Here is a 19,640-nt window from a genome sequence, read left to right as displayed (position 1 = left end):
CCCATTGCCTGTACCGGTGACACCCCCACAGGGACTCACCACCTGGGAGCCCACACACGCACACACACTCTGCCCTGATACACATTGAATTATCACACAGTGAGCCTTCACCTACATGGGCTGGTTACAGGGACCAAGTAGCTTCCCCCAAGCAGCTATGGCATTCAAACTTGGGCACCGTTACAAGGCGTCACTCAATGATCCAAATACTGGGCAAAAACACCCAGCACCTTTCATTTGTGTGTACGTATAGTCACGTTCGTCATATATACGTATGAACGTAACATACAGCATGAAAATTGGCTCTAAAGTCTTTTTTTTTTTTTAAAGATTGATTTGATTATTATGTATACGGTGCTCTGCCTGCGTGTACACCTGCGGGCCAGAAGAGGGCATCAGATTGCATTATAGATAGTTGTGAGCCACCATGTGGTTGCTGGGAATTGAGCTCAGGCCCTCCGGAGGAGCAGTCAGTGCTCTTAACCTCTGAGCCATCTCTCCAGCCTGGCTCTGAAGTCTTGAGCCAAAACTTAGCCAAAAGTGGATAGCAGGACTGAAGGGATCTAGTGTGGCTTCCTGTGTGTGTGTGTGTGTGTGTGTGTGTGTGCGTGTGTGTGTATGATATACCATCCATATATGTGTGTGTATGTATGTATATGGATAATATATCTCATAGAGGCCACGGGCATGCATGTAAGAGTACAGACACTTGATGGAATATGCACTCAGACACTGGGGATAAATCTGAGAAGGTTAAACCCTGTCATCATTGGGGGTTACAGGGGTTCTGCTTGCTCTCTAAGCAATAAAGGACTCAAACCCCACAAAATAGGTATCAAAGGTCCTCTGGCCAGGGCTGCAGCTTGGCCTCCTGTAACAACCTCCTCTCCTACAGAAGGGGAGCCCCCAGTACCAGCTGCTGACAGTGCCTGAACACTCACCCCGCGGCACCCTTGTGGGCAACGTGACAGGTGCCGTGGATGCGGACGAGGGTCCCAATGCCATTGTGTACTACTTCATTGCAGGTGGGGTCAATGGAGCCGGAGTTCCACTCGCCCTGGGTTTGAAGAGGACTCTGGGGGGGCCCTTGCACTCACCCTGTGCACTGTCCCCCCGCAGCTGGTAATGAGGACAAGAACTTCCACCTCCAACCAGACGGGCGCCTGCTAGTGCTTAGAGACCTGGATAGGGAGAGGGAGGCCATCTTCTCCTTCATCGTCAAGGCATCCAGCAATCGCAGCTGGACCCCTCCCCGTGGACCCTCCCCAGCCCTCGATCTGCTGACTGATCTCACCCTGCAGGAGGTGCGCGTTGTGCTGGAGGACATCAATGACCAGCCGCCACGCTTCACCAAGGCTGAGTACACCGCAGGTGCAGGGACCAGCCAGGGCCTGAGGGTGTGGGTGGCTCCTTCCCTGACATTTATGTGGCCTGCCTGTTCCCACAGGAGTGGCTACCGATGCCAAGGTAGGCTCGGAGTTGATCCAGGTGCTGGCCCTGGATGCAGACATTGGCAACAACAGCCTGGTCTTCTATGGCATTCTGGCTATCCACTACTTCCGGGCCCTTGCCAACGACTCTGAGGATGTGGGCCAGGTCTTCACCATGGGTAGGTGCCCCTGTCACTGCATGGACTTTGGTCCAGAGATAGAGTGTGTGTGAGCATAGAAGCTAGGTGGTCATCCATGGCAGCCCTTTCTTCACCTACTCAGTTTATTCCCTGCATATCCATTCCCGTCTATATACATATTTTTGTCTGTATGTGGAGGGGTACGTTTCTATTTATTTCAAGGAGGGGGGTGTTACACCCACAGAGCATGTGTAGAGATGTCAGAAGACAACTTGGAGGCATTGGTTCTCTCCTTTTACCATTTGAGTCCTCAGGGATCAGGCATGGTGGCAAGTGCCCCTAGCCACTGAGTCATCTCACCTTGTTTTATTATTATTATTATTATTATTATTATTATTATTATTATCATCATCATCATCATCATCATCATCATCATCACCACCAGGATCTTGCATAGCACATCTGGCTTCAAGATCCCTATGTAGTCAAGAATGATCTTGAGCCATGTATTATGGCACATACCTTTAGTCTCAGCACTCAGGTGGCAGAGGTAGGCAGATCTTTGTGAGTTCAAGGCCAGCCTGGTCTACAAAGAAAATCCAGGACAGCCAAGGCTACACAGAGAAACCCTGTCTCAAGAAAAACACAAAACAAAACAAGAAGAATGATCTTGAGCCACGTATGATGGTGCAAGCCTTTAGTCCCAGCACAAAGGTGGCAGAGGCAGGCAGATCTTTGTGAGTTTGAGGCCAGCCTGGTCTAAATATTGAGTTCCAGGAAAGCCAAGGCCATATAGTGAGACCTTGAATCAGTTTAAAAAAATAAGCTTGAGTCTCTGATCCTCCTGCCTCCACCTCCCAAGTACTGAAAATACACTCATGTGCCACCATACCAAGCTTACACAGTGCTGGGTATGAAGCCCAGAACTTCATCCATGCCTGGCAAGCCCTCTGTCAACAGCTGTAGCACAGGCCTTTTTTGCTTTTCTCTGCTTCGTGTCCATCCATCCCTCTACTCATCCATCTCTTTTCCCATGCTGCTTTCCACAGCGTTCCCCATCTTTGCATTTGCTTCTCTTATGTGTCAGGCATTCAGCGAGGCACTGCAGGGGAGCTGGCCACATGCCTCTGAAGGCTTATGTTGCTTGAGCTTTCATCAGTGTGGATGGGCAAGACCCTCTGGGGGCAGGTCTTGCAAGATGCCCATGACTCCCCACCCAACATGGGCTCCTCATCTGTAGGCCAGTGTTGACTGCCAGGAAGACTCAGCCTAATATTTGATGCCCCCATATCTTCCTTCTAGTCCCAGCTTCTGGCCTCATAGCCCCATACAGACCATCTGTATGGGTTCTGTATCCACTCTGCTCCACCCACTGGCCCTCTGCCTTCATTTCCTCGGTGCTATCCCAGCCTCCATCTTTCCTGATATACCTTTGTCCTTCAAGGTCTAGTTCAGACCCCACCTGCTTGAGTTACATAGCCAGATCCCCTGAACTCGCTGCCCTTTTGTTAATATGATGCTAATGACTGAAGCCAGGGCCTTGGGCATGATGGGCAAACATGGCCACTGAGCTAGTCCCAGCCCTCACTGCTCTTACTTTAATAAACCAAGTTGCAAAGGAGCTAGGGAAATTGCCACATGGCTAGACAATGGCAGATTTTGAACCCAGGTCTTCTGCCTTTTTTTTTTTTTAGAGTCATCTAGGCCAGTGGTTCTCAGCCTTCCTAATGTTATGACCCCTTTAATACAGTTCTTCAGGTTGTGGTAACTTCAACCTTAAAATTTTTTTGTCACCACTCCATAACTGATTTTGCCATTGTTATGAGTCATAATGTAAATATCTGTGTTTTCTGATGGTCTTAGGTGGCCCCTGTTGAAGGGTATTTTGACCCCCAAGTGACCCACAGATTGAGAACCACTGGTCTAGGCTGTGCAGTTTATATATTTGTGGCATTCTAAAGTACATATGTCTAGAGCGCTGTTCCTTAGCCTGTGGGTTGTAACCCCTTTGGGAGGCAAACGATCCTTTCACAGGGCTTGCCTAAGACCATCTGCATATCAAATACTTACGATTCATAACGGTAGCAAAATTACAGTCATGAAGTAGCAATAAAAATAATGTTATGGCTGAGGGTCACCACAACATGAGGAACTGCAGGAAAGGGCCACAGCAGGAAGGTTGAGAACCACTGGTCTAGTGTGTGGGAAAGATGCTACAAAGCTAAGAAATAGTCATCACACCCTTGTCATCTTTGGGAAGGAGAGCCTGCAGTTACTTAAAATGCAGTGTTTGCCGGGCATGGTGGCGCTTGCCTTTAATCCCAGCACTCGGGAGGCAGAGGTAGGCGAATCACAGTGAGTTCGAGGCCAGCGTGGTCTACACAGCGACTCCAGGACAGCCAAGGCTACACAGAGAAATCCTGTCTCAAAAAAAAAAAAATAATAATAATAATAATAAAAATACATAAATATAAAATGCAGTGTTTAAATAAAACTGGAGCAACCATTAAAAACAAGATTTCAGCTAGGCATGGTAGCATATGCCCCCTAATCCCAGCACTCAGGATGGAAGGGAGGTGAAGAAATATGCCCTCCCCCCAAGGACGTGGGGGAGGGGGCAGGACTCAGCATCAGTATGTGTGGCTCCTGAGTTATTCCACCCCTGTATTCTTTCACAGGGAGCGTGGATGGCATCCTGCGCACCTTTGACCTCTTCATGGCCTACAGCCCTGGCTATTTTGTGGTAGACATTGTGGCCCGAGACCTGGCCGGCCACAATGATACTGCCGTCATCGGCATCTACATCCTGAGGGACGACCAGCGCGTTAAGATAGTCATCAACGAGATCCCAGACCGCGTGCGCGGCTTTGAGGAGGAGTTCATTCGCCTGCTCTCTAACATCACAGGCGCCATTGTCAACACGGATGACGTACAGGTGTCCTGGGCCCCTAGGACTCGGGCAGTGGGAAGAGACGGGGCAGATGAGGTCACTTCAGAGCCACATGGCTTTGATGGAAGGCCCCGGGGCTGCAGACCCCCATTTTCTTATCCATAAATAACGCTGATAGCGAATGAGGCCTGGGTGGGAGTTAGCGGCCAAGCCAGGGAGATTTGGCAGTGATGGCAGGTCTCATCAATACACGGGATGGGCTCCTGCAAGCTGCCTACCTGTCCCATCCCACCCGCTGTGCGAGCCATGTGGCTTTACTCCCACAAACTCCCTTCTCTCTTAGTTCCATGTGGACAAGAAGGGGCGGGTGAACTTCGCACAGACTGAGCTGCTCATCCACGTGGTCAACCGGGACACAAACCGCATCCTGGATGTGGACAGGTAGGGTTGTGTGTTGGGGGCGGGAGGGGGGGGGAGTGTGTCTGTGTTTGGACTGCCTGCCTGCCTGATTTGGGGGGGAGAGGAACCCCAAAAGAGGCGTAAAGTTTTCCATTGGCCTCCCTGCATGGTCAGAGCTGGGGAAGTATACAGGGATGGGGGGGGGGCTGTGCTCACCCCTCTGGGCCTCACTTTGATTAGCCAGGGTTTTATCGCTGTGAAGAGACACCGTGACCACAGCAATTCTTATAAAGGAAAGCACTTGACTGCGGCCAGCTTACAGTTCAGAGGTTTAGTCCATTGTGGGAAGCATGGCAGCATGCAGGCAGACATGGTGCTAGAGAGATAGTTGGGAGTTCTACATCTGTACCTACAGGAAGTAGGAAGAGAGATTCGCTGGGCCTAGCTTGAGCTTCTGAAACCTCAAGGCCCCTCCCCCGCCCCCTATCCCCTCTCCCCCCACCCTTCTACCATGTGATGTACTTCCTCCAACAAGGCCACTCCTACTCCAACAAGGCCACGCCTCCTAATAGTGCTGCTTCCTAGTGACCAAGCCTTCAGATCTATGAGCTGCTTGGGGCCATTCCTATTCAAACCACCACACTCTCCTAGTCTATAAACCTGTCCATTTGTTTGGGGGTCCATGACGGCCCTCTGGACACAGGCCTGGGGCCCCTGTCAGATACTATGCGCTCCCAGCTAAGTGGCTTTTCTCTCGCAAGGTTTCAGAGCCGCGTGTGAACTCTGGGGCTCTTGGCGGCAGCGGGACACACTGCCCCAGGGTGGAGGGTGGCTCCTGGAGGCAGTGGGTGGCTGAGGTAGAGCAGAGAGCACGGCCCCTGTGCAGGGTCATCCAGATGATCGATGAGAACAAGGAGCAGCTTCGGAACCTCTTCCGCAACTACAATGTCCTGGACGTGCAGCCTGCCATCTCCGTGCGGCTGCCGGATGACATGTCTGCCCTGCAGGTACCCTGGCTGTTGTGCCAGTCCCTGGGGTCTGGGTTGTGGCCCCTGAACCCACCTGCTGACGGCTGGCCTGCTGTCTCCACAGATGGCCATCATTGTCCTAGCCATCCTTCTCTTCCTGGCGGCCATGCTCTTCGTCCTCATGAACTGGTACTACAGGACCGTGTGAGTGTCCCCACCTCTGGCCTGAACCAGAATGGCCAACGTCTCCTGGACAGTGTGTACCAAGGCAGGCAGGCCCAAGGACCAGAGATAGCAGGGCAGCTTCCCCTTATGGAACCGACTGACACCTCTCTCTCTCCCCCCTCTCTCCTCCCTCCCTTTCTCTCCAGACACAAGAGAAAGCTAAAGGCCATTGTAGCTGGTTCTGCAGGTTAGTGAAGGCTGTTTGGGAGTCAGGTTAAGGTGGCCAGGTGCTCCAATTGATTGTACCCTTTCCCTCCTCACTCTAATTCTGTCCCTGCAGGGAACCGTGGCTTTATTGACATCATGGACATGCCCAATACCAACAAATACTCCTTTGATGGGTGTGTGGATTCTTCAAGTCTGCAGATCCCCTTTGGAGGTCCCTGCAGTACCCAGCTTGTGAGAAGTATCTATGTCAGGCCCCATACAGCAGCTGAAACATGGAGTGTGGGCACCCCCTAGTGGTCCCATCACTTCTCTGCACTCTCAAAAATGTTCTGTCTCGGTCTCAATTCCAAGGGAAGCAGAGGGAGGGGGTGCAGTCTCCCTGACAAAGCTGACCCAGGCTGGCATGCTGTCCTGGTCTAGCAGGATCCTAGAAGGATGTAGCCACAGGTGCCATGGTGGAGTTCCTATAAAGACCTGCGGAAGGCACTCTGGCTGGCCAAGGGAGTGGGCGGGTCTTAGAGGCAGAGCTCTGTGAAGGCATCTTCCCCCACCTATGCCACACCCCAACTGCAGAGCCAACCCTGTGTGGCTGGACCCTTTCTGCCGGAACCTGGAGCTGGCTGCGCAGGCTGAGCATGAGGATGACCTGCCTGAGAACCTGAGTGAGATCGCGGATCTGTGGAACAGCCCCACCCGTACCCATGTGAGCCAGAGTAGCAGCCTGTGGCCAAGCTGAAGACTTTGGAGGGTGGTCCCCCTACCCCGTTTGCAGAGGATGTCAACCTCTCTGGTCCAGCCAATGTTCCCTCTTCCCCAGGGAACTTTTGGGCGTGAGCCAGCAGCAGTCAAGCCTGATGATGACAGATACCTGCGTGCAGCCATCCAGGAATATGACAACATTGCCAAGCTGGGCCAGATCATTCGAGAGGGGCCTATTAAGGTGAGCCCTCCCCTGAAGGGTCCTGCACCCAAACCCTCTCTGAACTTGACCCTGTACTCAAGGATGCAAGGAGATGGAAAATAGGTTTATCCAGGCCTGCCTTCTGTCAGGACTGAAGGGAGTTTGAGCAGTAGGGTTTGAGACTCAGCGGCCTGTGGTGTCTCAGGCTAGCCAGTTTTCAGGTTCTCCCATCCTCTACATTGGGACTGGGATTCCTGTGCCATCCTGCCTGCCATGGGAGCCTGTGTGTGCAAGCGGTAGGGCAGGCCCCAGCCTAAGTGGGGAGTTAACCCTCTCCCTCCCTCAGGGCTCGCTGCTGAAGGTGGTCCTGGAGGATTACCTACGGCTCAAAAAACTCTTTGCACAACGGATGGTACAAAAAGCCTCCTCCTGCCATTCCTCCATCTCCGAGGTAGTGAGGTAGCCTCCGGAGCGGGGGGATCTGTGTGCTGTGTGCCGTGCCCCATTCCTGGGGATGCTGCTCTCTCCTTCTCAGACAGCCCTGTTACTGGGAACTGTGTGCTCTTCTCTCTATAACCTAGCATCCCGACCCAAAGGCTGCACTGGGGAGACGGGGCTCCAGGAAGTTAGAAAGGAGGCTGTGTTGTCCAGATTCTGTGGGGCCTTTCCTAGAAATGAGGTGGGCTCAAAAGCAGTGGTTCTTAAGAGTCCAAAAACCCCAAACCACCTAAGGGGCCCTCGTTTTTAAGAAATGGGCCAGGAGGGCCAACCAGGCCTACCTACACTTGGCTTCTACTCCAGCAACTAGAGATTGGCACTTACACTGGCTTTCCGTAAAGCCCGTTTGCACCTGGGTGTATGCTATGGCAAAATGGGCAGAAAGCTTGCAGCAGGACCAAAGCACTCCTACTTCTGGAGGTTCTACCTGGCCATGCTTACTATCAGCTTGGTTACAAACTCCGATACCACAGTGGTGTCCAGACTGGCATCCACGTGCAAGAGGACAGGTGGAGACGCTTTTAATATCCAGATTCTGCCCTTCATTTGAGAAGGCGGGTGGGCCCGTTGGGTGGTTAGATGTGGTGGTGAAGAAGTGGGACCCGGCCATTGAGGTTCACAACCCAGGCATAGCCCTCAGTTCACTGTAGTTTCTGAGCCATAAGGATGTCCCTCCCACCTTTTGCAGCTGATCCACACTGAGTTGGAGGAGGAGCCTGGGGACCACAGCCCAGGCCAGGGCAGTCTCCGTTTCCGCCACAAGCCACCCATGGAGCTCAAGGGGCCAGATGGAATCCACATGGTTCATGGCAGCACAGGCACACTGCTGGCTACTGACCTCAACAGCTTGCCAGAGGATGACCAGAAGGGGCTGGACCGCTCACTGGAGACTCTGACGGCCTCTGAGGCCACTGCCTTTGAGCGCAACGCCCGCACAGAGTCAGCCAAGTCCACCCCTCTGCATAAGCTTCGAGACGTGATCATGGAGAGCCCCCTGGAGATCACAGAGCTGTGATGTCAAGCCTTGCTGCTGAGCAGCCCACCTACCACCCTCCAGGGCAGGAACAGGGCCAACTCTCTGCCCAGCCTTTGCGGGGTGACCTCAGGCTGGCCCTGGACAGCTGCTCAGATTCGCCTCCTGCCAGAAACTGACTCAGCACCTCATCTCTACCTTCGTAAAATTGGTTATTTTTTTAAGAAAACTTTAAAAATGCTAAGTGTCTAAGGATGAGTTAAGGAGGGTCACTGGAGGAGCCCCAGAAACTGAGGACCAGCTTGGGCCCCCCTTACGCCATCAGGGAGCAGGGGCTCAGCATAGAACTGAAAGTCTGCTGGCCCACCCCTGCCTCAGTTCAAAGTCCTACTGCACTTCTGCCTGCTGGGTACCCAGGTGGCACTCTGCCCCTCCACACACACAAGGCTGATGTTGGCATCCATCCCATCTCCCCATCTTGAGGTGTCCAGTTGACAGACATGACTGATGTCCCCTTGGGTTTTGAATGTAGAGTGTTTGTGTGTATTCCTCTAAATTAAGTTACTCCCTCGAAATTTCCTCCAGGTTTTGTTTAACTGATACTTAATGAAAGTTTCTGGAATGCTCTATTTAAAAAGAAAAGCAACTCACGTGGAACCAGCAATACACGGACTCTGGTGACGTATAAGATCCTGGAGGAGTGGGAGGGGCCTCTTGGCTAGAAGGGGTCACCAGGAGCTGAAGGGGCAGTGGACTCAGAGCCCACCCATTCTCTTGTAGCTGAGGTGTCAAAGAAACAGAAGCCCAGATCTGGTTAACAGAACTTTATTAAGTCACAGAAACTTTAGTGCAAAAAAAAAAAATAAAATAAAAATCTAGGTCCATTTAGGTGCACATGCCCATGCTGCTGGCTGTCTCCTGGCAACTGGAGGCACGGGGAGCTTCAGCTCCTCCTCACCAGAACCACCATCCAAGGTCCCACACAGAGACCAGAGACCCTCATCCATCACCCACTGCCAGGCAGCTGCTTCATCCATGATGAGGTGAAAGGGCTGTTCAACACAAAAAGCTACAAGGTAGGAAAGGAGCGTGCAGGGCCTCCACAGCCACGCAGGGCCACTGTTCACCGCCCTCACACACAGGCGGCCAGGCCCACATGGCACGGGCACGTTACATTCAGAATTTTTTTTCCCTCCCCACCCTATCCCACAGAACCCCAAACAAGGCAACGGGAAGCAGACGGGAAAGCAGAGTAGAAGGCTGGCCTATGGATAGCAAGGTCCCAAGCAGTGCTTCTGAAATCTGTGCTGTGACAATGGCGAGTCCATCAGTCTAAAGGCCTGGTTATTCTGTGCTTCTAATCAGTCAAAGAAAACTCCTTGGTGCCACAGAAGGTGGACAGCTCCCTCCTCAAGGTAGGAGGTAGCCATAGACTCCCCCATACCTGCTACACACCAAGTCAGGGCTCAGTAAATGCCCCTGCCCTCTGGCTCACCACCCCCCTCCAGCAGGTGGGTGAAAGGGCAGCTTGGGGAGCTGATGCCCAAGATGTTTTCATCCTTCAAACAAAAAAGGGACACTGAAGTGGCTGTCAGCACCTCTTACATGACAGCAATGCTACAGTAAAGGGGAAGGGTTGAGGGAAGGACAAAAAAGGGTGTTCCTACTTATTATGAAGTCAAATAGATCTGTGTGTGTTAGCCTAGACCCACAAGTAGGCAACGTCTCCAAGTTGGAAAACTAGTTCCACACATGGCGTTTGCAATGGTCGACAGCCTGGGAGGAGAAAAAGATGACAGGTTAGGCCACACAAGACTGAACAGTCATTGTTCACTTGCACGTCAGCATCACCCCAAATGTGACCTGGCTTTGCTGCAGGTGCTGAGAACTGGGACACTATCAAAGCAGGACTGGTGGCCCTCAGGGCTTTGAGGTTTCTTAAAACACTGGTCCAGAACACCCCTTCACCTACTGTCAGGGGGTTCCCAAGTAGTCCTGCTGTTTGACTGGCAGCAGCAAGGCCAACCAACTACCAAGGACTCAAGAGGGGCAGGCTTAGGCCAACATGCTAGCCATGGGGTGTGATAGTGCAGATAGCCCAGAAGTAGCCCAGTCTGACTCATCTCCCTGACAAGGAACCACAAAGAGAAAACAGTATTTACCAGAGGCCAGGTCCAACACCTCACTAGGGAAAGCAAGCCTGGCCCTCAGGCCAGTTTTTAGAGCACCCTTGAAATGGGCCTCAGCCAGGAAAAGTGCCCGCTGGGACCCGTGAGGACATGTGTGGAGGCAGGGGCCATGGGTCCGACAGGTATGAAATGGACAAGTAAAAAACAAAATACTAGGGGACCCTGGCTAAGAGCATGTGCCATGTAACCCTAAGACCCACATAGTGGTGGGAGAAGTTCTCTGACTTCACACATGCAACATGGCACATATGCACCCACGTTATCATCTTAGACAAAAGCCCAGTTAGGGCTGTGGCTCTATTTCCATGAGGCAGTCAATCCCCAGCCAGTCTTTTAGAAGGCAGTCTAGGACACTCACATTGCATCGGGCTGCAGTCTCCATGTTCTGACACCAGTAGCTAGGGCCCCAGACGCACTTCTCAGTTCCCAGCAGCAGCTTATAGGCAGAAGGGCAAGCTCTAATTTTCTGTATGACAGAAGATGGGGAAATGAACCATCCTGCCAAGACGTCCAGCATCCGTCTTGCTCCCTAACCCTTCTCCACTCCACTTAGACCACATCCATGCTGCTGCAAAGTCCAGGCCATCTGACAAGGCTTACCGAGCACACAAAGGAAGGATCCATCACTTCCACAAGGACTTCCACTAGCAAGGGCTCATACTCAGCCACAAAATCATCACACTGCCAAGGAAAGGAACAAATGTTACAGCCGTGCTTGTGTCTACTCAGCTAGACATTATACTAGAGACCCAGGGGTCTGGAGGTTGATCCCACCAGCTGAGGTCCTTTCCCGTCTGTGGCTCCATGTGCTGTCCCTCAACCTCAAGCCTAGAACACAGAGGATCACCCTGCACTCCTGCACTGGGACATTAGCTGTGAACAGCCATGCCCATACCTGCTTCTGGTAGGGGTCGGGCAGAAAGCTGCAGCCCTTCTCAAGTGCAGCCAGTATCTCTTCCTTGGTGCTGTTTTTCTCCAGGTTGTGCTCCAAATATTTGACCAGTTGCTTGCACACTTCACAGAACCCACCGTTCTTCTGAGAAGGCACGTGTGCTACAGAAAAGAGGATGCAAAGCTCAATATTGGCAAAGTTCTCCCTGACCTGAGAGTGGTCCTTCCCTCTATATACCTTGGACTTACCGCGCAATGCAGACTGTTTGGGCAGTTCAGGCTGTTTTGGCAGTGCAGGTACGATGGGCAACGCAGGCTGCTCAAGTGTCTCCATCGAAGCAGGGCTATCAGAACAGAAGTGGACCACACCACACACCAGGTTTGGGGTCACTTCATGCAGAAGGATGTCCAGCAGGGAGGGACCATAGGTCTCCACCACCTCCTGGCACTTGGTCGAAGTAGGAGGGGGTAGCAGTGAGCATGCTTTGCCCAAACCTCTAACTAGTAGTTCCTGAAACAGATGAAAGGATTGTATCAGACTGGAGCTAGAGAGAAGAGACTCTAGACCCACTAGGAAACTAGCCAAGAGGTGGGTGCTATATCCCTCCCTTGGAAACCTCCCTCCCGGGCACTGGTGTGCACATTTGCTAGAGATAATGTCCCATAGGCACCTTCTGACTCTGGAGTGGGTATCCCATGCAAGGAGACAGCATACCTCAGTGGCATTGTTGGCAAGCAGTTCAGACAACTTCTGCATCAGAAACTGACAAGCCTGGCAGAAGATCACGCTTTGGGCCTGTAACAGATCCTTCTGTGCAGAGCAAGGAGAGAGAGTTTTAAGGCTTGGACTTGAACACTTCTGGCATGCTCTTGCCACGCAAAGACGGCAGGACCAAGAGCCTCCTCCCATCAAAGGCCACTGCCTAGCAAATGCCACATGATGGTGGCTTCACATTGCCAAGGTGGTATATACGTGGTGGGAAACCCATCCCTTTCCTCAACCTTCTATGGCCCCTATTATACCCAAAACCCACCCTGGTCTCACACTTCAGAAGGCAGCCCTTTTACTGCCTGGAACAACTGTCCCCTGGACATTTCATCACCTTGCCACCCTGCATTCATGCAAGAGAGGTAGATGGCAGTGTAAACAAATTTGGTACTAGTCGGTCCTAAAATCTCATTCCCATCTGAAACTGTTGCTCAGAATCCACCTATGCTAATACAGTGCTGGCAGGGAACCTCTGTGCCTGCCATCTTCGTCTCTGCTGTCTTAACAGGCCATTACAATGCAGTGTACTCCAAAGATTGGAATCTTTCATTCTAATGACTGCCTTCTCTTCATAAACTAGAGTGGGAGGAGGGAGTGATGCCCAGACAATTCCTTTATTCCATCAGATGCTTTGCCCTTTTCTACTGCTACACACTGAGAACAGAGGAGACAGAACAGGGGATGGCTGCTGGTCAGGCGCCAGGGGTGTTCTAGAACCCGAGGTGTCCGTGTAGGCAATGGACCAGGGGACAGCTAGGCCAGACGCCAGGGGTGTTCTAGAACCAGAAGAATGTGCATATGCTTTGTGTGAAGGCATCAGGTCCTGAGCAGGCAAAACATATGTCCCAGGAACACAGGACATCCCAGAATGTTACCTGACCCACAGACATATTCAAAGCAGACTCATTATGGGATGGAGCAACGTACCCTGGCCAAGGAAGGGTTCTAAGGACACAGTATTACCTGTGCACATGCACATAGACAACAAGCCCAATAAGGCTGCTGCCCCAGCTCCAGCATGTGTTATGGAGACAGGACTCTGGAAGCACACATGGAATGCTTAGCATGGAATGCTAGGGTTGGGAGTTACATTATGGGCACTCATTACACTCCAGGTCTCAACTTCAAATACATTTGGAAGCCAGGCAAGACACTGAGAGGATGTGACAGTGTGGAAGATCAGGTTATCAGCCCCAGTCAGCAGAGAACAGGGACAGTACCTCATGCGGCTCCATCAGTTCCAGGGCAGGGAGAATGTTCTTGATGGCCTCATTGGCTGGGACCAGAGTCTTCATTGGCACTTTCTTGACCTCATCACAGAATCCAGCCAGAACACAAATGTCCCTGGGTTGCTGAAGAAAATACAGCCACTGTCAGAAAGCCTGTGCTTGCTGCCCTCACACCCCCTTGTCAGACACCTGGTCAGGGTGCTAAGGTCCTAGCATAAAGCTGACTCCTCCCACTCAGACTGGCTGAGATCTCAGATTCAATCCACAGGGCTTCAATTAAAGAACAGTGTGTGTACACCACTTCCACCTGGAGGAAGTGGCCTGTAGACACACTCTGCTGTCAGGACCACCATAAGATAGTTTTCTAGCACTTTTTGTACCCCAAGGATGGCCAGGATACATATGTCTCTCAGCTCACTGTTAGAGGTAAGCTCTCTGGATGGGAACTATAAAGCCCATGAACTCACAGAAGGCCCACTGTGTCAAAATTAAAACATGCCCCCCCCCTTACACTTGAGTGACAGCCCCGTTTAAAATTGTACGGTAATGGCAGCTTTTCCTAAAAGCCCTATTTGATGTTCACAACTATATATAGTACACGGAAGAACCTAGGACCCAAAGTGATGAGGCATTTCCAGTCACAAGGGCATCACACAGAGCCCCTCTCATCTAGACACCACACCACAGGGCACTGAGTGTGAATATTCTCTCCAAAAGCCAAGAGCAAGCCCCATCCACAGAACCTGTGCACTGTGTGAACCAAGTGCAGCCAGGCCTCAGCTCTGAGCCCAGCATGGGAGCAAGGATGCTAAGAATGAGACCATGGTCCACCTGAAGAACTGAGGCTGGAAAACGAAGGCCTGAAAAAATTAAGGTCTAAAACTTAGGTCTAAAACTTTCTGTCTTTAACACATCTTAAGATTAGGAAATAGGTTCAAGGTCAGCCTGGTCTACAAAGCGAGCCCAGGACAGCCAAGGCTACATAGAGAAATCCTGTCTCGATGGGGGGCGGGGGGCGATTAGGAAATAGGGATGGAGAGATGGCTCAGAGGTTAAGAGCAGTGGCTACTCTTCCAAAGTTCCTGAGTTCAATTCCCAGCAACCACATGGTGGCTCATAACTATCTACACTTAGATCTGGTGGTGGATCTGGTGGTGCCCTCTTCTGACATGCAGGCAGAACACTGCATATATAATAAAATAAATCTATGTATTAAAAAAAAAGATTAGGAAATGAGGTCAAAATGAGACTGAAAGCACAAAAGCTTTTTTTAAGGGAGGACTGTCAAGATTCAGGAGGGCTGTCTGTCTGAGGCAGCACAGATAAAAATTCAGCCATTTAGATCTAAGTCCTTTCCTGAGATTTTAAAATACCCACCAGCATATAGACCTCAAGGCCAAGAACCTGAAAGCACTGTTCAGAACAGACCCAAAAGGGCAATGGTGCAGCCAGTGTGGACTAAATGTGGATTCCCACAGCATGTCATCCAGTGAGACTAAAGCCACAACTGAGAGACACGTCCAGCTGTCTCCATCCAGTAGGCCAGGCCACTGTCTGCATCTACTTTGCTCATGCAGAAGCATGTCTAGGGTTAGGAAACAGCACTATGTCATGCAATGCCACCCACTGTGAAAGACACAAGCTGTTCCCTCAAGGCCTGTGCCTTCACTGAAGGAAGCAAAGGCCCTAGCATCGTCACCCTGGTGTCAGGCATGTGTGCTGTGTGATGATGACCTGAGCACAGGTTCTGCCAGCTTCACCTTGTGCTCCCAGGACCTATAGTGCCCAATCTCAGGGAAAGGATGCCTAGTGTGGGAGACCCTTCATAGAACCTGTCAGAGAGCGCTCACCATGCCAGACCAAAAACAAAAACCAAAGCAAAAACAAAAAAGCAGAAAGGAGCCAATGACTAGAAGCAGCAGACCACTACCACAAGCAAATTCTCTTCACATACCTGATCCTGCTGTTGAACAAAAAAACAGGAAATCGGAGGTGAAAGTAAGAGAAAGGAAAGGACACAACAGTTAAGAAAAATTAAAACAACAATCAAGCAGTTAACCAGACATAGGGATATCACAGTCTAAGGGCAACACCCTGGCAGGAAGGCATGGCTAGGGACGGGGAAGGGGCAGGCTAGGAAGCTAGTGCAGCCCCTCAAAGGACCGGCTATGCTCCACTGCTGGTGAAAACTGACCTTGAGAGGGGTCTCTGTCCCTGGAGCTAATCATACTGGCTGTTCTAAGGGCTACATATAAGCATACTCTACAACCTCAGGCCAAATGCCAGCCTGAAAGGTGCCTGCAGGGGTTTTAGTTAGGAATTCCAGCTTCAGCTATCCTAAGTGACAAAACAGGGATGGATGCGTGTACATCCCAAAGGCAGTCTACCTCAGCCACAAAGGTCATAGAAATGGTCATATAATGTTCTACACACATTTTGACTTAATATGTAGCCACATACAAGGGCATGGTGGTTGGTGTACACCTTTAACCCCAGCATTTGGGAAGTAAAGGTAGGCAGATCTCAGGCCAGCAAGGGCTACAAAATGAGACCAATATTTTTTGGGGAAAAGGAAAACAAAATTATACTTCCCCCTTTTTAAAAAAAGGCTAATATTTTTAGGGAAAAAAGCAAATTAAACTAAGATGGCATATAAAATTATTTTACTGGTACGTCTTCAAACCCAAACGATACAGAAAAAAGCTTTCAAAACAACTTCCCGCACACTATAATGAAAATGACTCTTAAGTTACCCAGAAGGAACACTTCACCAGGCCCCTTCACAGCAAAGGGTATCTTTACCATGGAGGTCTTTATAGGCTGCCTTTAGATGTTTTTACTGTTCAGGCCTTGAGCAATGATCCCAAACAAGCCACCCAGCCAGACGGACTGCTTGGGGAGCAGGTAAGCCCAACAGCTGGTGGTAAGTGCACAAAAGCAGGAAAGGGCCTGTGTTCAAGCATGAACAAGACTCGCAGCAGTCCGTGAGAGCGGAGCCAAGTACATCTCACCCACTCGGCTCTGCCAGTTAGATCTGCAGAGTTGGCACCTGTTCCCTGGCATCTTACAAGCCAGCGCTGACCGGCAGTCCAGCTGTCTCCCATGCCCCATGTTCCCATCTCTCACAGGCAATGAGCCCCACCCCTGGACATGGGAGCAACTATAGCTGATCCTAATTCTCCAGCCACAGACAGCGCAGCTCTGCCAGGCAGGGTTCCTTCCCTCCTGCCCCAGAACTCAGGTTGCCCTTTGAATTCTCCCACCCTAACTTGGTGGAAGATGCTCCTACAGATCCCAGCATTCAGCCAGACCCTAGCAATCTGATGGCCAGCTCACACATGCACAGGCTAGCAGACCCAAGCTACCAGGACAGCTATCATGGCAGGATCACATTAGTTAAAAAAGATTTTGTTGGCAGATGGGCTAGGATCTTGAGTACAGAGTTTGCTTTGGCCCTCAAGTGGAAAAGAAGGATCCTAAAGCATGGAGTGATCAATGCAAACGCTAAGAAGAAGTCCATTGGCACCTACCATGTGCATCAACATCTGGACGGCAACGTCAGAGTACTGGGTAATGTAGTTCTTGCACTGCAGAGAGAGAAAGGTTCAATTCATCACAACCCAACCGACATTTTGACAGTGCTAATTAGTAACTTGCAGATGGACACAGACAAGCCTATAATCTCAGCAACCGGAGGCTGAGGGCAGCCTGAGTTACATAGAGAGACTTGCTCTTACGGGGGGGGGGGGGGATCCAAGAATAGATTTGTCTCAAGATTTACTAAGATAAAACAGACATTTGGCTATTCTACCCCCTATTTTAAAAAATTATGAAAAGCTAGGTGGTGGTAGCACATGCCTTTAATTCCAGCACTCCAGAGGCAGAGGCAGGTGGATCTCTGTGAGTTCAAAGCCGGCCTGATCTACAAAGTGAGTCCAGGACAGCCAAGGCTACGTAGAGAGTCCCTGTCTGGGGGGGGGGGGGTGCGGTTTGTGGGGGGATGTGGGCCGGGAAGGGGGAGCAAACAACAACAACAAAGCCAGGCTCTTGGGCTGGCAAGATGACCCAGTGATAAAGGTGATGCCACCAAGCCTGACAAACTGAGTTTTATCCCCGAGGACCCACAGCCAACTCCCACAGGTTGTCCTGAAAACCACATGTGTGTTGTGGCATACATCTAGTGTTTGTAATACAGAAAAGGAAATAAGCAGCTTTAACAAAGTGATTTTTCCTCCATTGCATATTCAACTAACCAAAACATTTCTAGACCCCAGTGGAAGCAGCTGGGGAAAGGGGCACTTGAAGCACCTCCCTCAGCCACTGGGATGGCCACTATTTATTTGATGCCACCCTAGCCCAGAACAGTATCCAAAGCATAGGGGGCTGGAGGCTCACCATGTCAGCTATGCCCGGCCCCAGGCGATCACACTCCTCCTTGAAGTGCTCCACCAAGCCCTTGACAAAGGTGGTATTGGTCCTCACAGAAGTCTGGATGTCGGTCACCATCTTCACACAGTCCTGGCAGACATCATCATTGGCCTACAAGGAGAACAGCAGCAACCTGGGAGAGTGCAACATCTTACCCTGGCCCACTGCACTGCAGATGATAGGCTGAACAGCTCCCAGAGCCAGGCTTTTAACCCACAGGCCACTCAACCTGGTAACAGTGCTACATGGCGCCGGCAGTGGGGCATGGCCTAAAGGGACCATGTGGTCCTGTCAGTAGGGGTTGGGCACTTAAAGATTTAAAATCAACTGCTGAGTCAAAGAACAGAACAGAAGTTCTGTTCAGCAGTATGTGACGCTCCTGCTACGCTCACCCCGACTCTAGCCGCCTTCAGCTAACCTTGGCTTGGGGCTGGCTGTGGGGGCGATCCTGAGGGTACAGCAAGAGAGGGATGTTGGCCATGAAGGGGGCAACCACACTGGCCATGTCCACCTCCGGGATCTTGTTGGACTCAAGCTGTTTCTGGCGGTTTTGCTCAGCCAAGTACTTCTGAAGGGACTGACACAGGTTGAGTGAGGAGCACACTTCCCCAGGGTTGCTCTGCAAATGGAGAAGACACAGCTGAAAGCCCGCCCCACAGAGCAAGAGAAGCCTGTTGTCACCCAGCCAGGTCCTCCCTCATGCCATTACAAAGAGACACTATACCACTCAGTGTACCCAGGAAAAATAGGGAAGTTACAACCCAGGTGCCTAACCTGCAGAGGCCTCCTAGCCCCCCAGATGTCACTGTTGCTTACTATCAGGTCTTCTTTAAAGCCACTGAGTAGAGGGGAAGGGTCAGAGACTGAGTCATGGCTGCAGTCTGCTCTTAAGCTGCAAGCTAACACAACCCACTGGCTCACAAATTCTCATCTTTTACTTTGACCCATATACATGACCAACTCAAGAACACCTTCAGTTTACACTGAATTCTATCCCATTCAACTTGCTTCCTTGCATGGCCATTTTAGCAAAAGGACCCCATTACTAACTTCTCAGAGACCCAGACGATGTTCCCGTTCCTTCAGGCGCCTATATCCCCCACCCACCCACCTCCATGAGTATGGCCAGTCCATTCATCCTTCCAAACACAATGTGCGTCTGTCCCCACCACACCTCTTGGTAATGCTGTAGTGTTCTTCCTGGTGTCTTGCAATGGGATAGACAGCTTTGTGTCACATGCCCACCTTCCTCACAAAACCTTGGTTCCATCATTGGCACTCTTAGCCCCACTGGCTGGCTTCTTCAGGACCTCTCTTTCCTGAAGGATTTTCAAATTCCACAAAACTAGCTCCTGGCTCACTGCTGACTCTAGCTTCTAACACCCAGTTTGGGTCTAGTATACACTTGCTGAATGACAAAGGAGCACCCTAGTAGCTGATCCCATACCATTATCCTCAGGGTTAGTCCTAACTTCCACATTCACAGAGATGTAGCCATATGCTTGCTCTAGAAATAAAAGCCTGACACGGGTTACTCATTTC

At 51.1% G+C, this 19,640-nt stretch overlaps 2 protein-coding genes across 2 annotated transcripts in view; one reads left to right on the top strand and one right to left on the bottom strand.

The window, feature by feature from the left end:
* Cdh23 (cadherin related 23) overlaps positions 1 to 9,431 on the top strand; it is a 373,665-nt gene extending 364,234 nt beyond the window's left edge. Inside the window, exons 55-67 of the mRNA XM_051152488.1 lie at positions 896 to 1,025; positions 1,120 to 1,371; positions 1,448 to 1,609; positions 4,249 to 4,505; positions 4,804 to 4,901; positions 5,746 to 5,866; positions 5,952 to 6,031; positions 6,199 to 6,239; positions 6,333 to 6,393; positions 6,794 to 6,923; positions 7,038 to 7,160; positions 7,468 to 7,572; positions 8,308 to 9,431. Coding sequence (XP_051008445.1) covers positions 896 to 1,025; positions 1,120 to 1,371; positions 1,448 to 1,609; positions 4,249 to 4,505; positions 4,804 to 4,901; positions 5,746 to 5,866; positions 5,952 to 6,031; positions 6,199 to 6,239; positions 6,333 to 6,393; positions 6,794 to 6,923; positions 7,038 to 7,160; positions 7,468 to 7,572; positions 8,308 to 8,634 — 1,887 coding nt within the window. The 3' untranslated portion in view covers positions 8,635 to 9,431. The remainder of the gene's footprint in view (positions 1 to 895; positions 1,026 to 1,119; positions 1,372 to 1,447; positions 1,610 to 4,248; positions 4,506 to 4,803; positions 4,902 to 5,745; positions 5,867 to 5,951; positions 6,032 to 6,198; positions 6,240 to 6,332; positions 6,394 to 6,793; positions 6,924 to 7,037; positions 7,161 to 7,467; positions 7,573 to 8,307) is intronic.
* Positions 9,432 to 9,751: 320 nt separating this feature from the next.
* Psap (prosaposin) overlaps positions 9,752 to 19,640 on the bottom strand; it is a 28,473-nt gene continuing 18,584 nt past the window's right edge. The window contains exons 5-14 of the mRNA XM_051153100.1: positions 18,517 to 18,717; positions 18,066 to 18,209; positions 17,201 to 17,257; positions 13,662 to 13,793; positions 12,388 to 12,483; positions 11,922 to 12,183; positions 11,677 to 11,834; positions 11,382 to 11,462; positions 11,140 to 11,247; positions 9,752 to 10,368 (exon numbers count right to left, since the gene is read on the bottom strand). Coding sequence (XP_051009057.1) covers positions 10,333 to 10,368; positions 11,140 to 11,247; positions 11,382 to 11,462; positions 11,677 to 11,834; positions 11,922 to 12,183; positions 12,388 to 12,483; positions 13,662 to 13,793; positions 17,201 to 17,257; positions 18,066 to 18,209; positions 18,517 to 18,717 — 1,275 coding nt within the window. The 3' untranslated portion in view covers positions 9,752 to 10,332. The remainder of the gene's footprint in view (positions 10,369 to 11,139; positions 11,248 to 11,381; positions 11,463 to 11,676; positions 11,835 to 11,921; positions 12,184 to 12,387; positions 12,484 to 13,661; positions 13,794 to 17,200; positions 17,258 to 18,065; positions 18,210 to 18,516; positions 18,718 to 19,640) is intronic.

The sequence above is a fragment of the Acomys russatus genome, chromosome 11, assembly GCF_903995435.1.
Source record: "Acomys russatus chromosome 11, mAcoRus1.1, whole genome shotgun sequence".
NCBI classification, from domain to species: domain Eukaryota; kingdom Metazoa; phylum Chordata; class Mammalia; order Rodentia; family Muridae; genus Acomys; species Acomys russatus.
The sequence above is the reverse complement of the archived record's forward strand: the minus strand, read 5'-3'. Positions and strand labels throughout refer to the sequence as shown.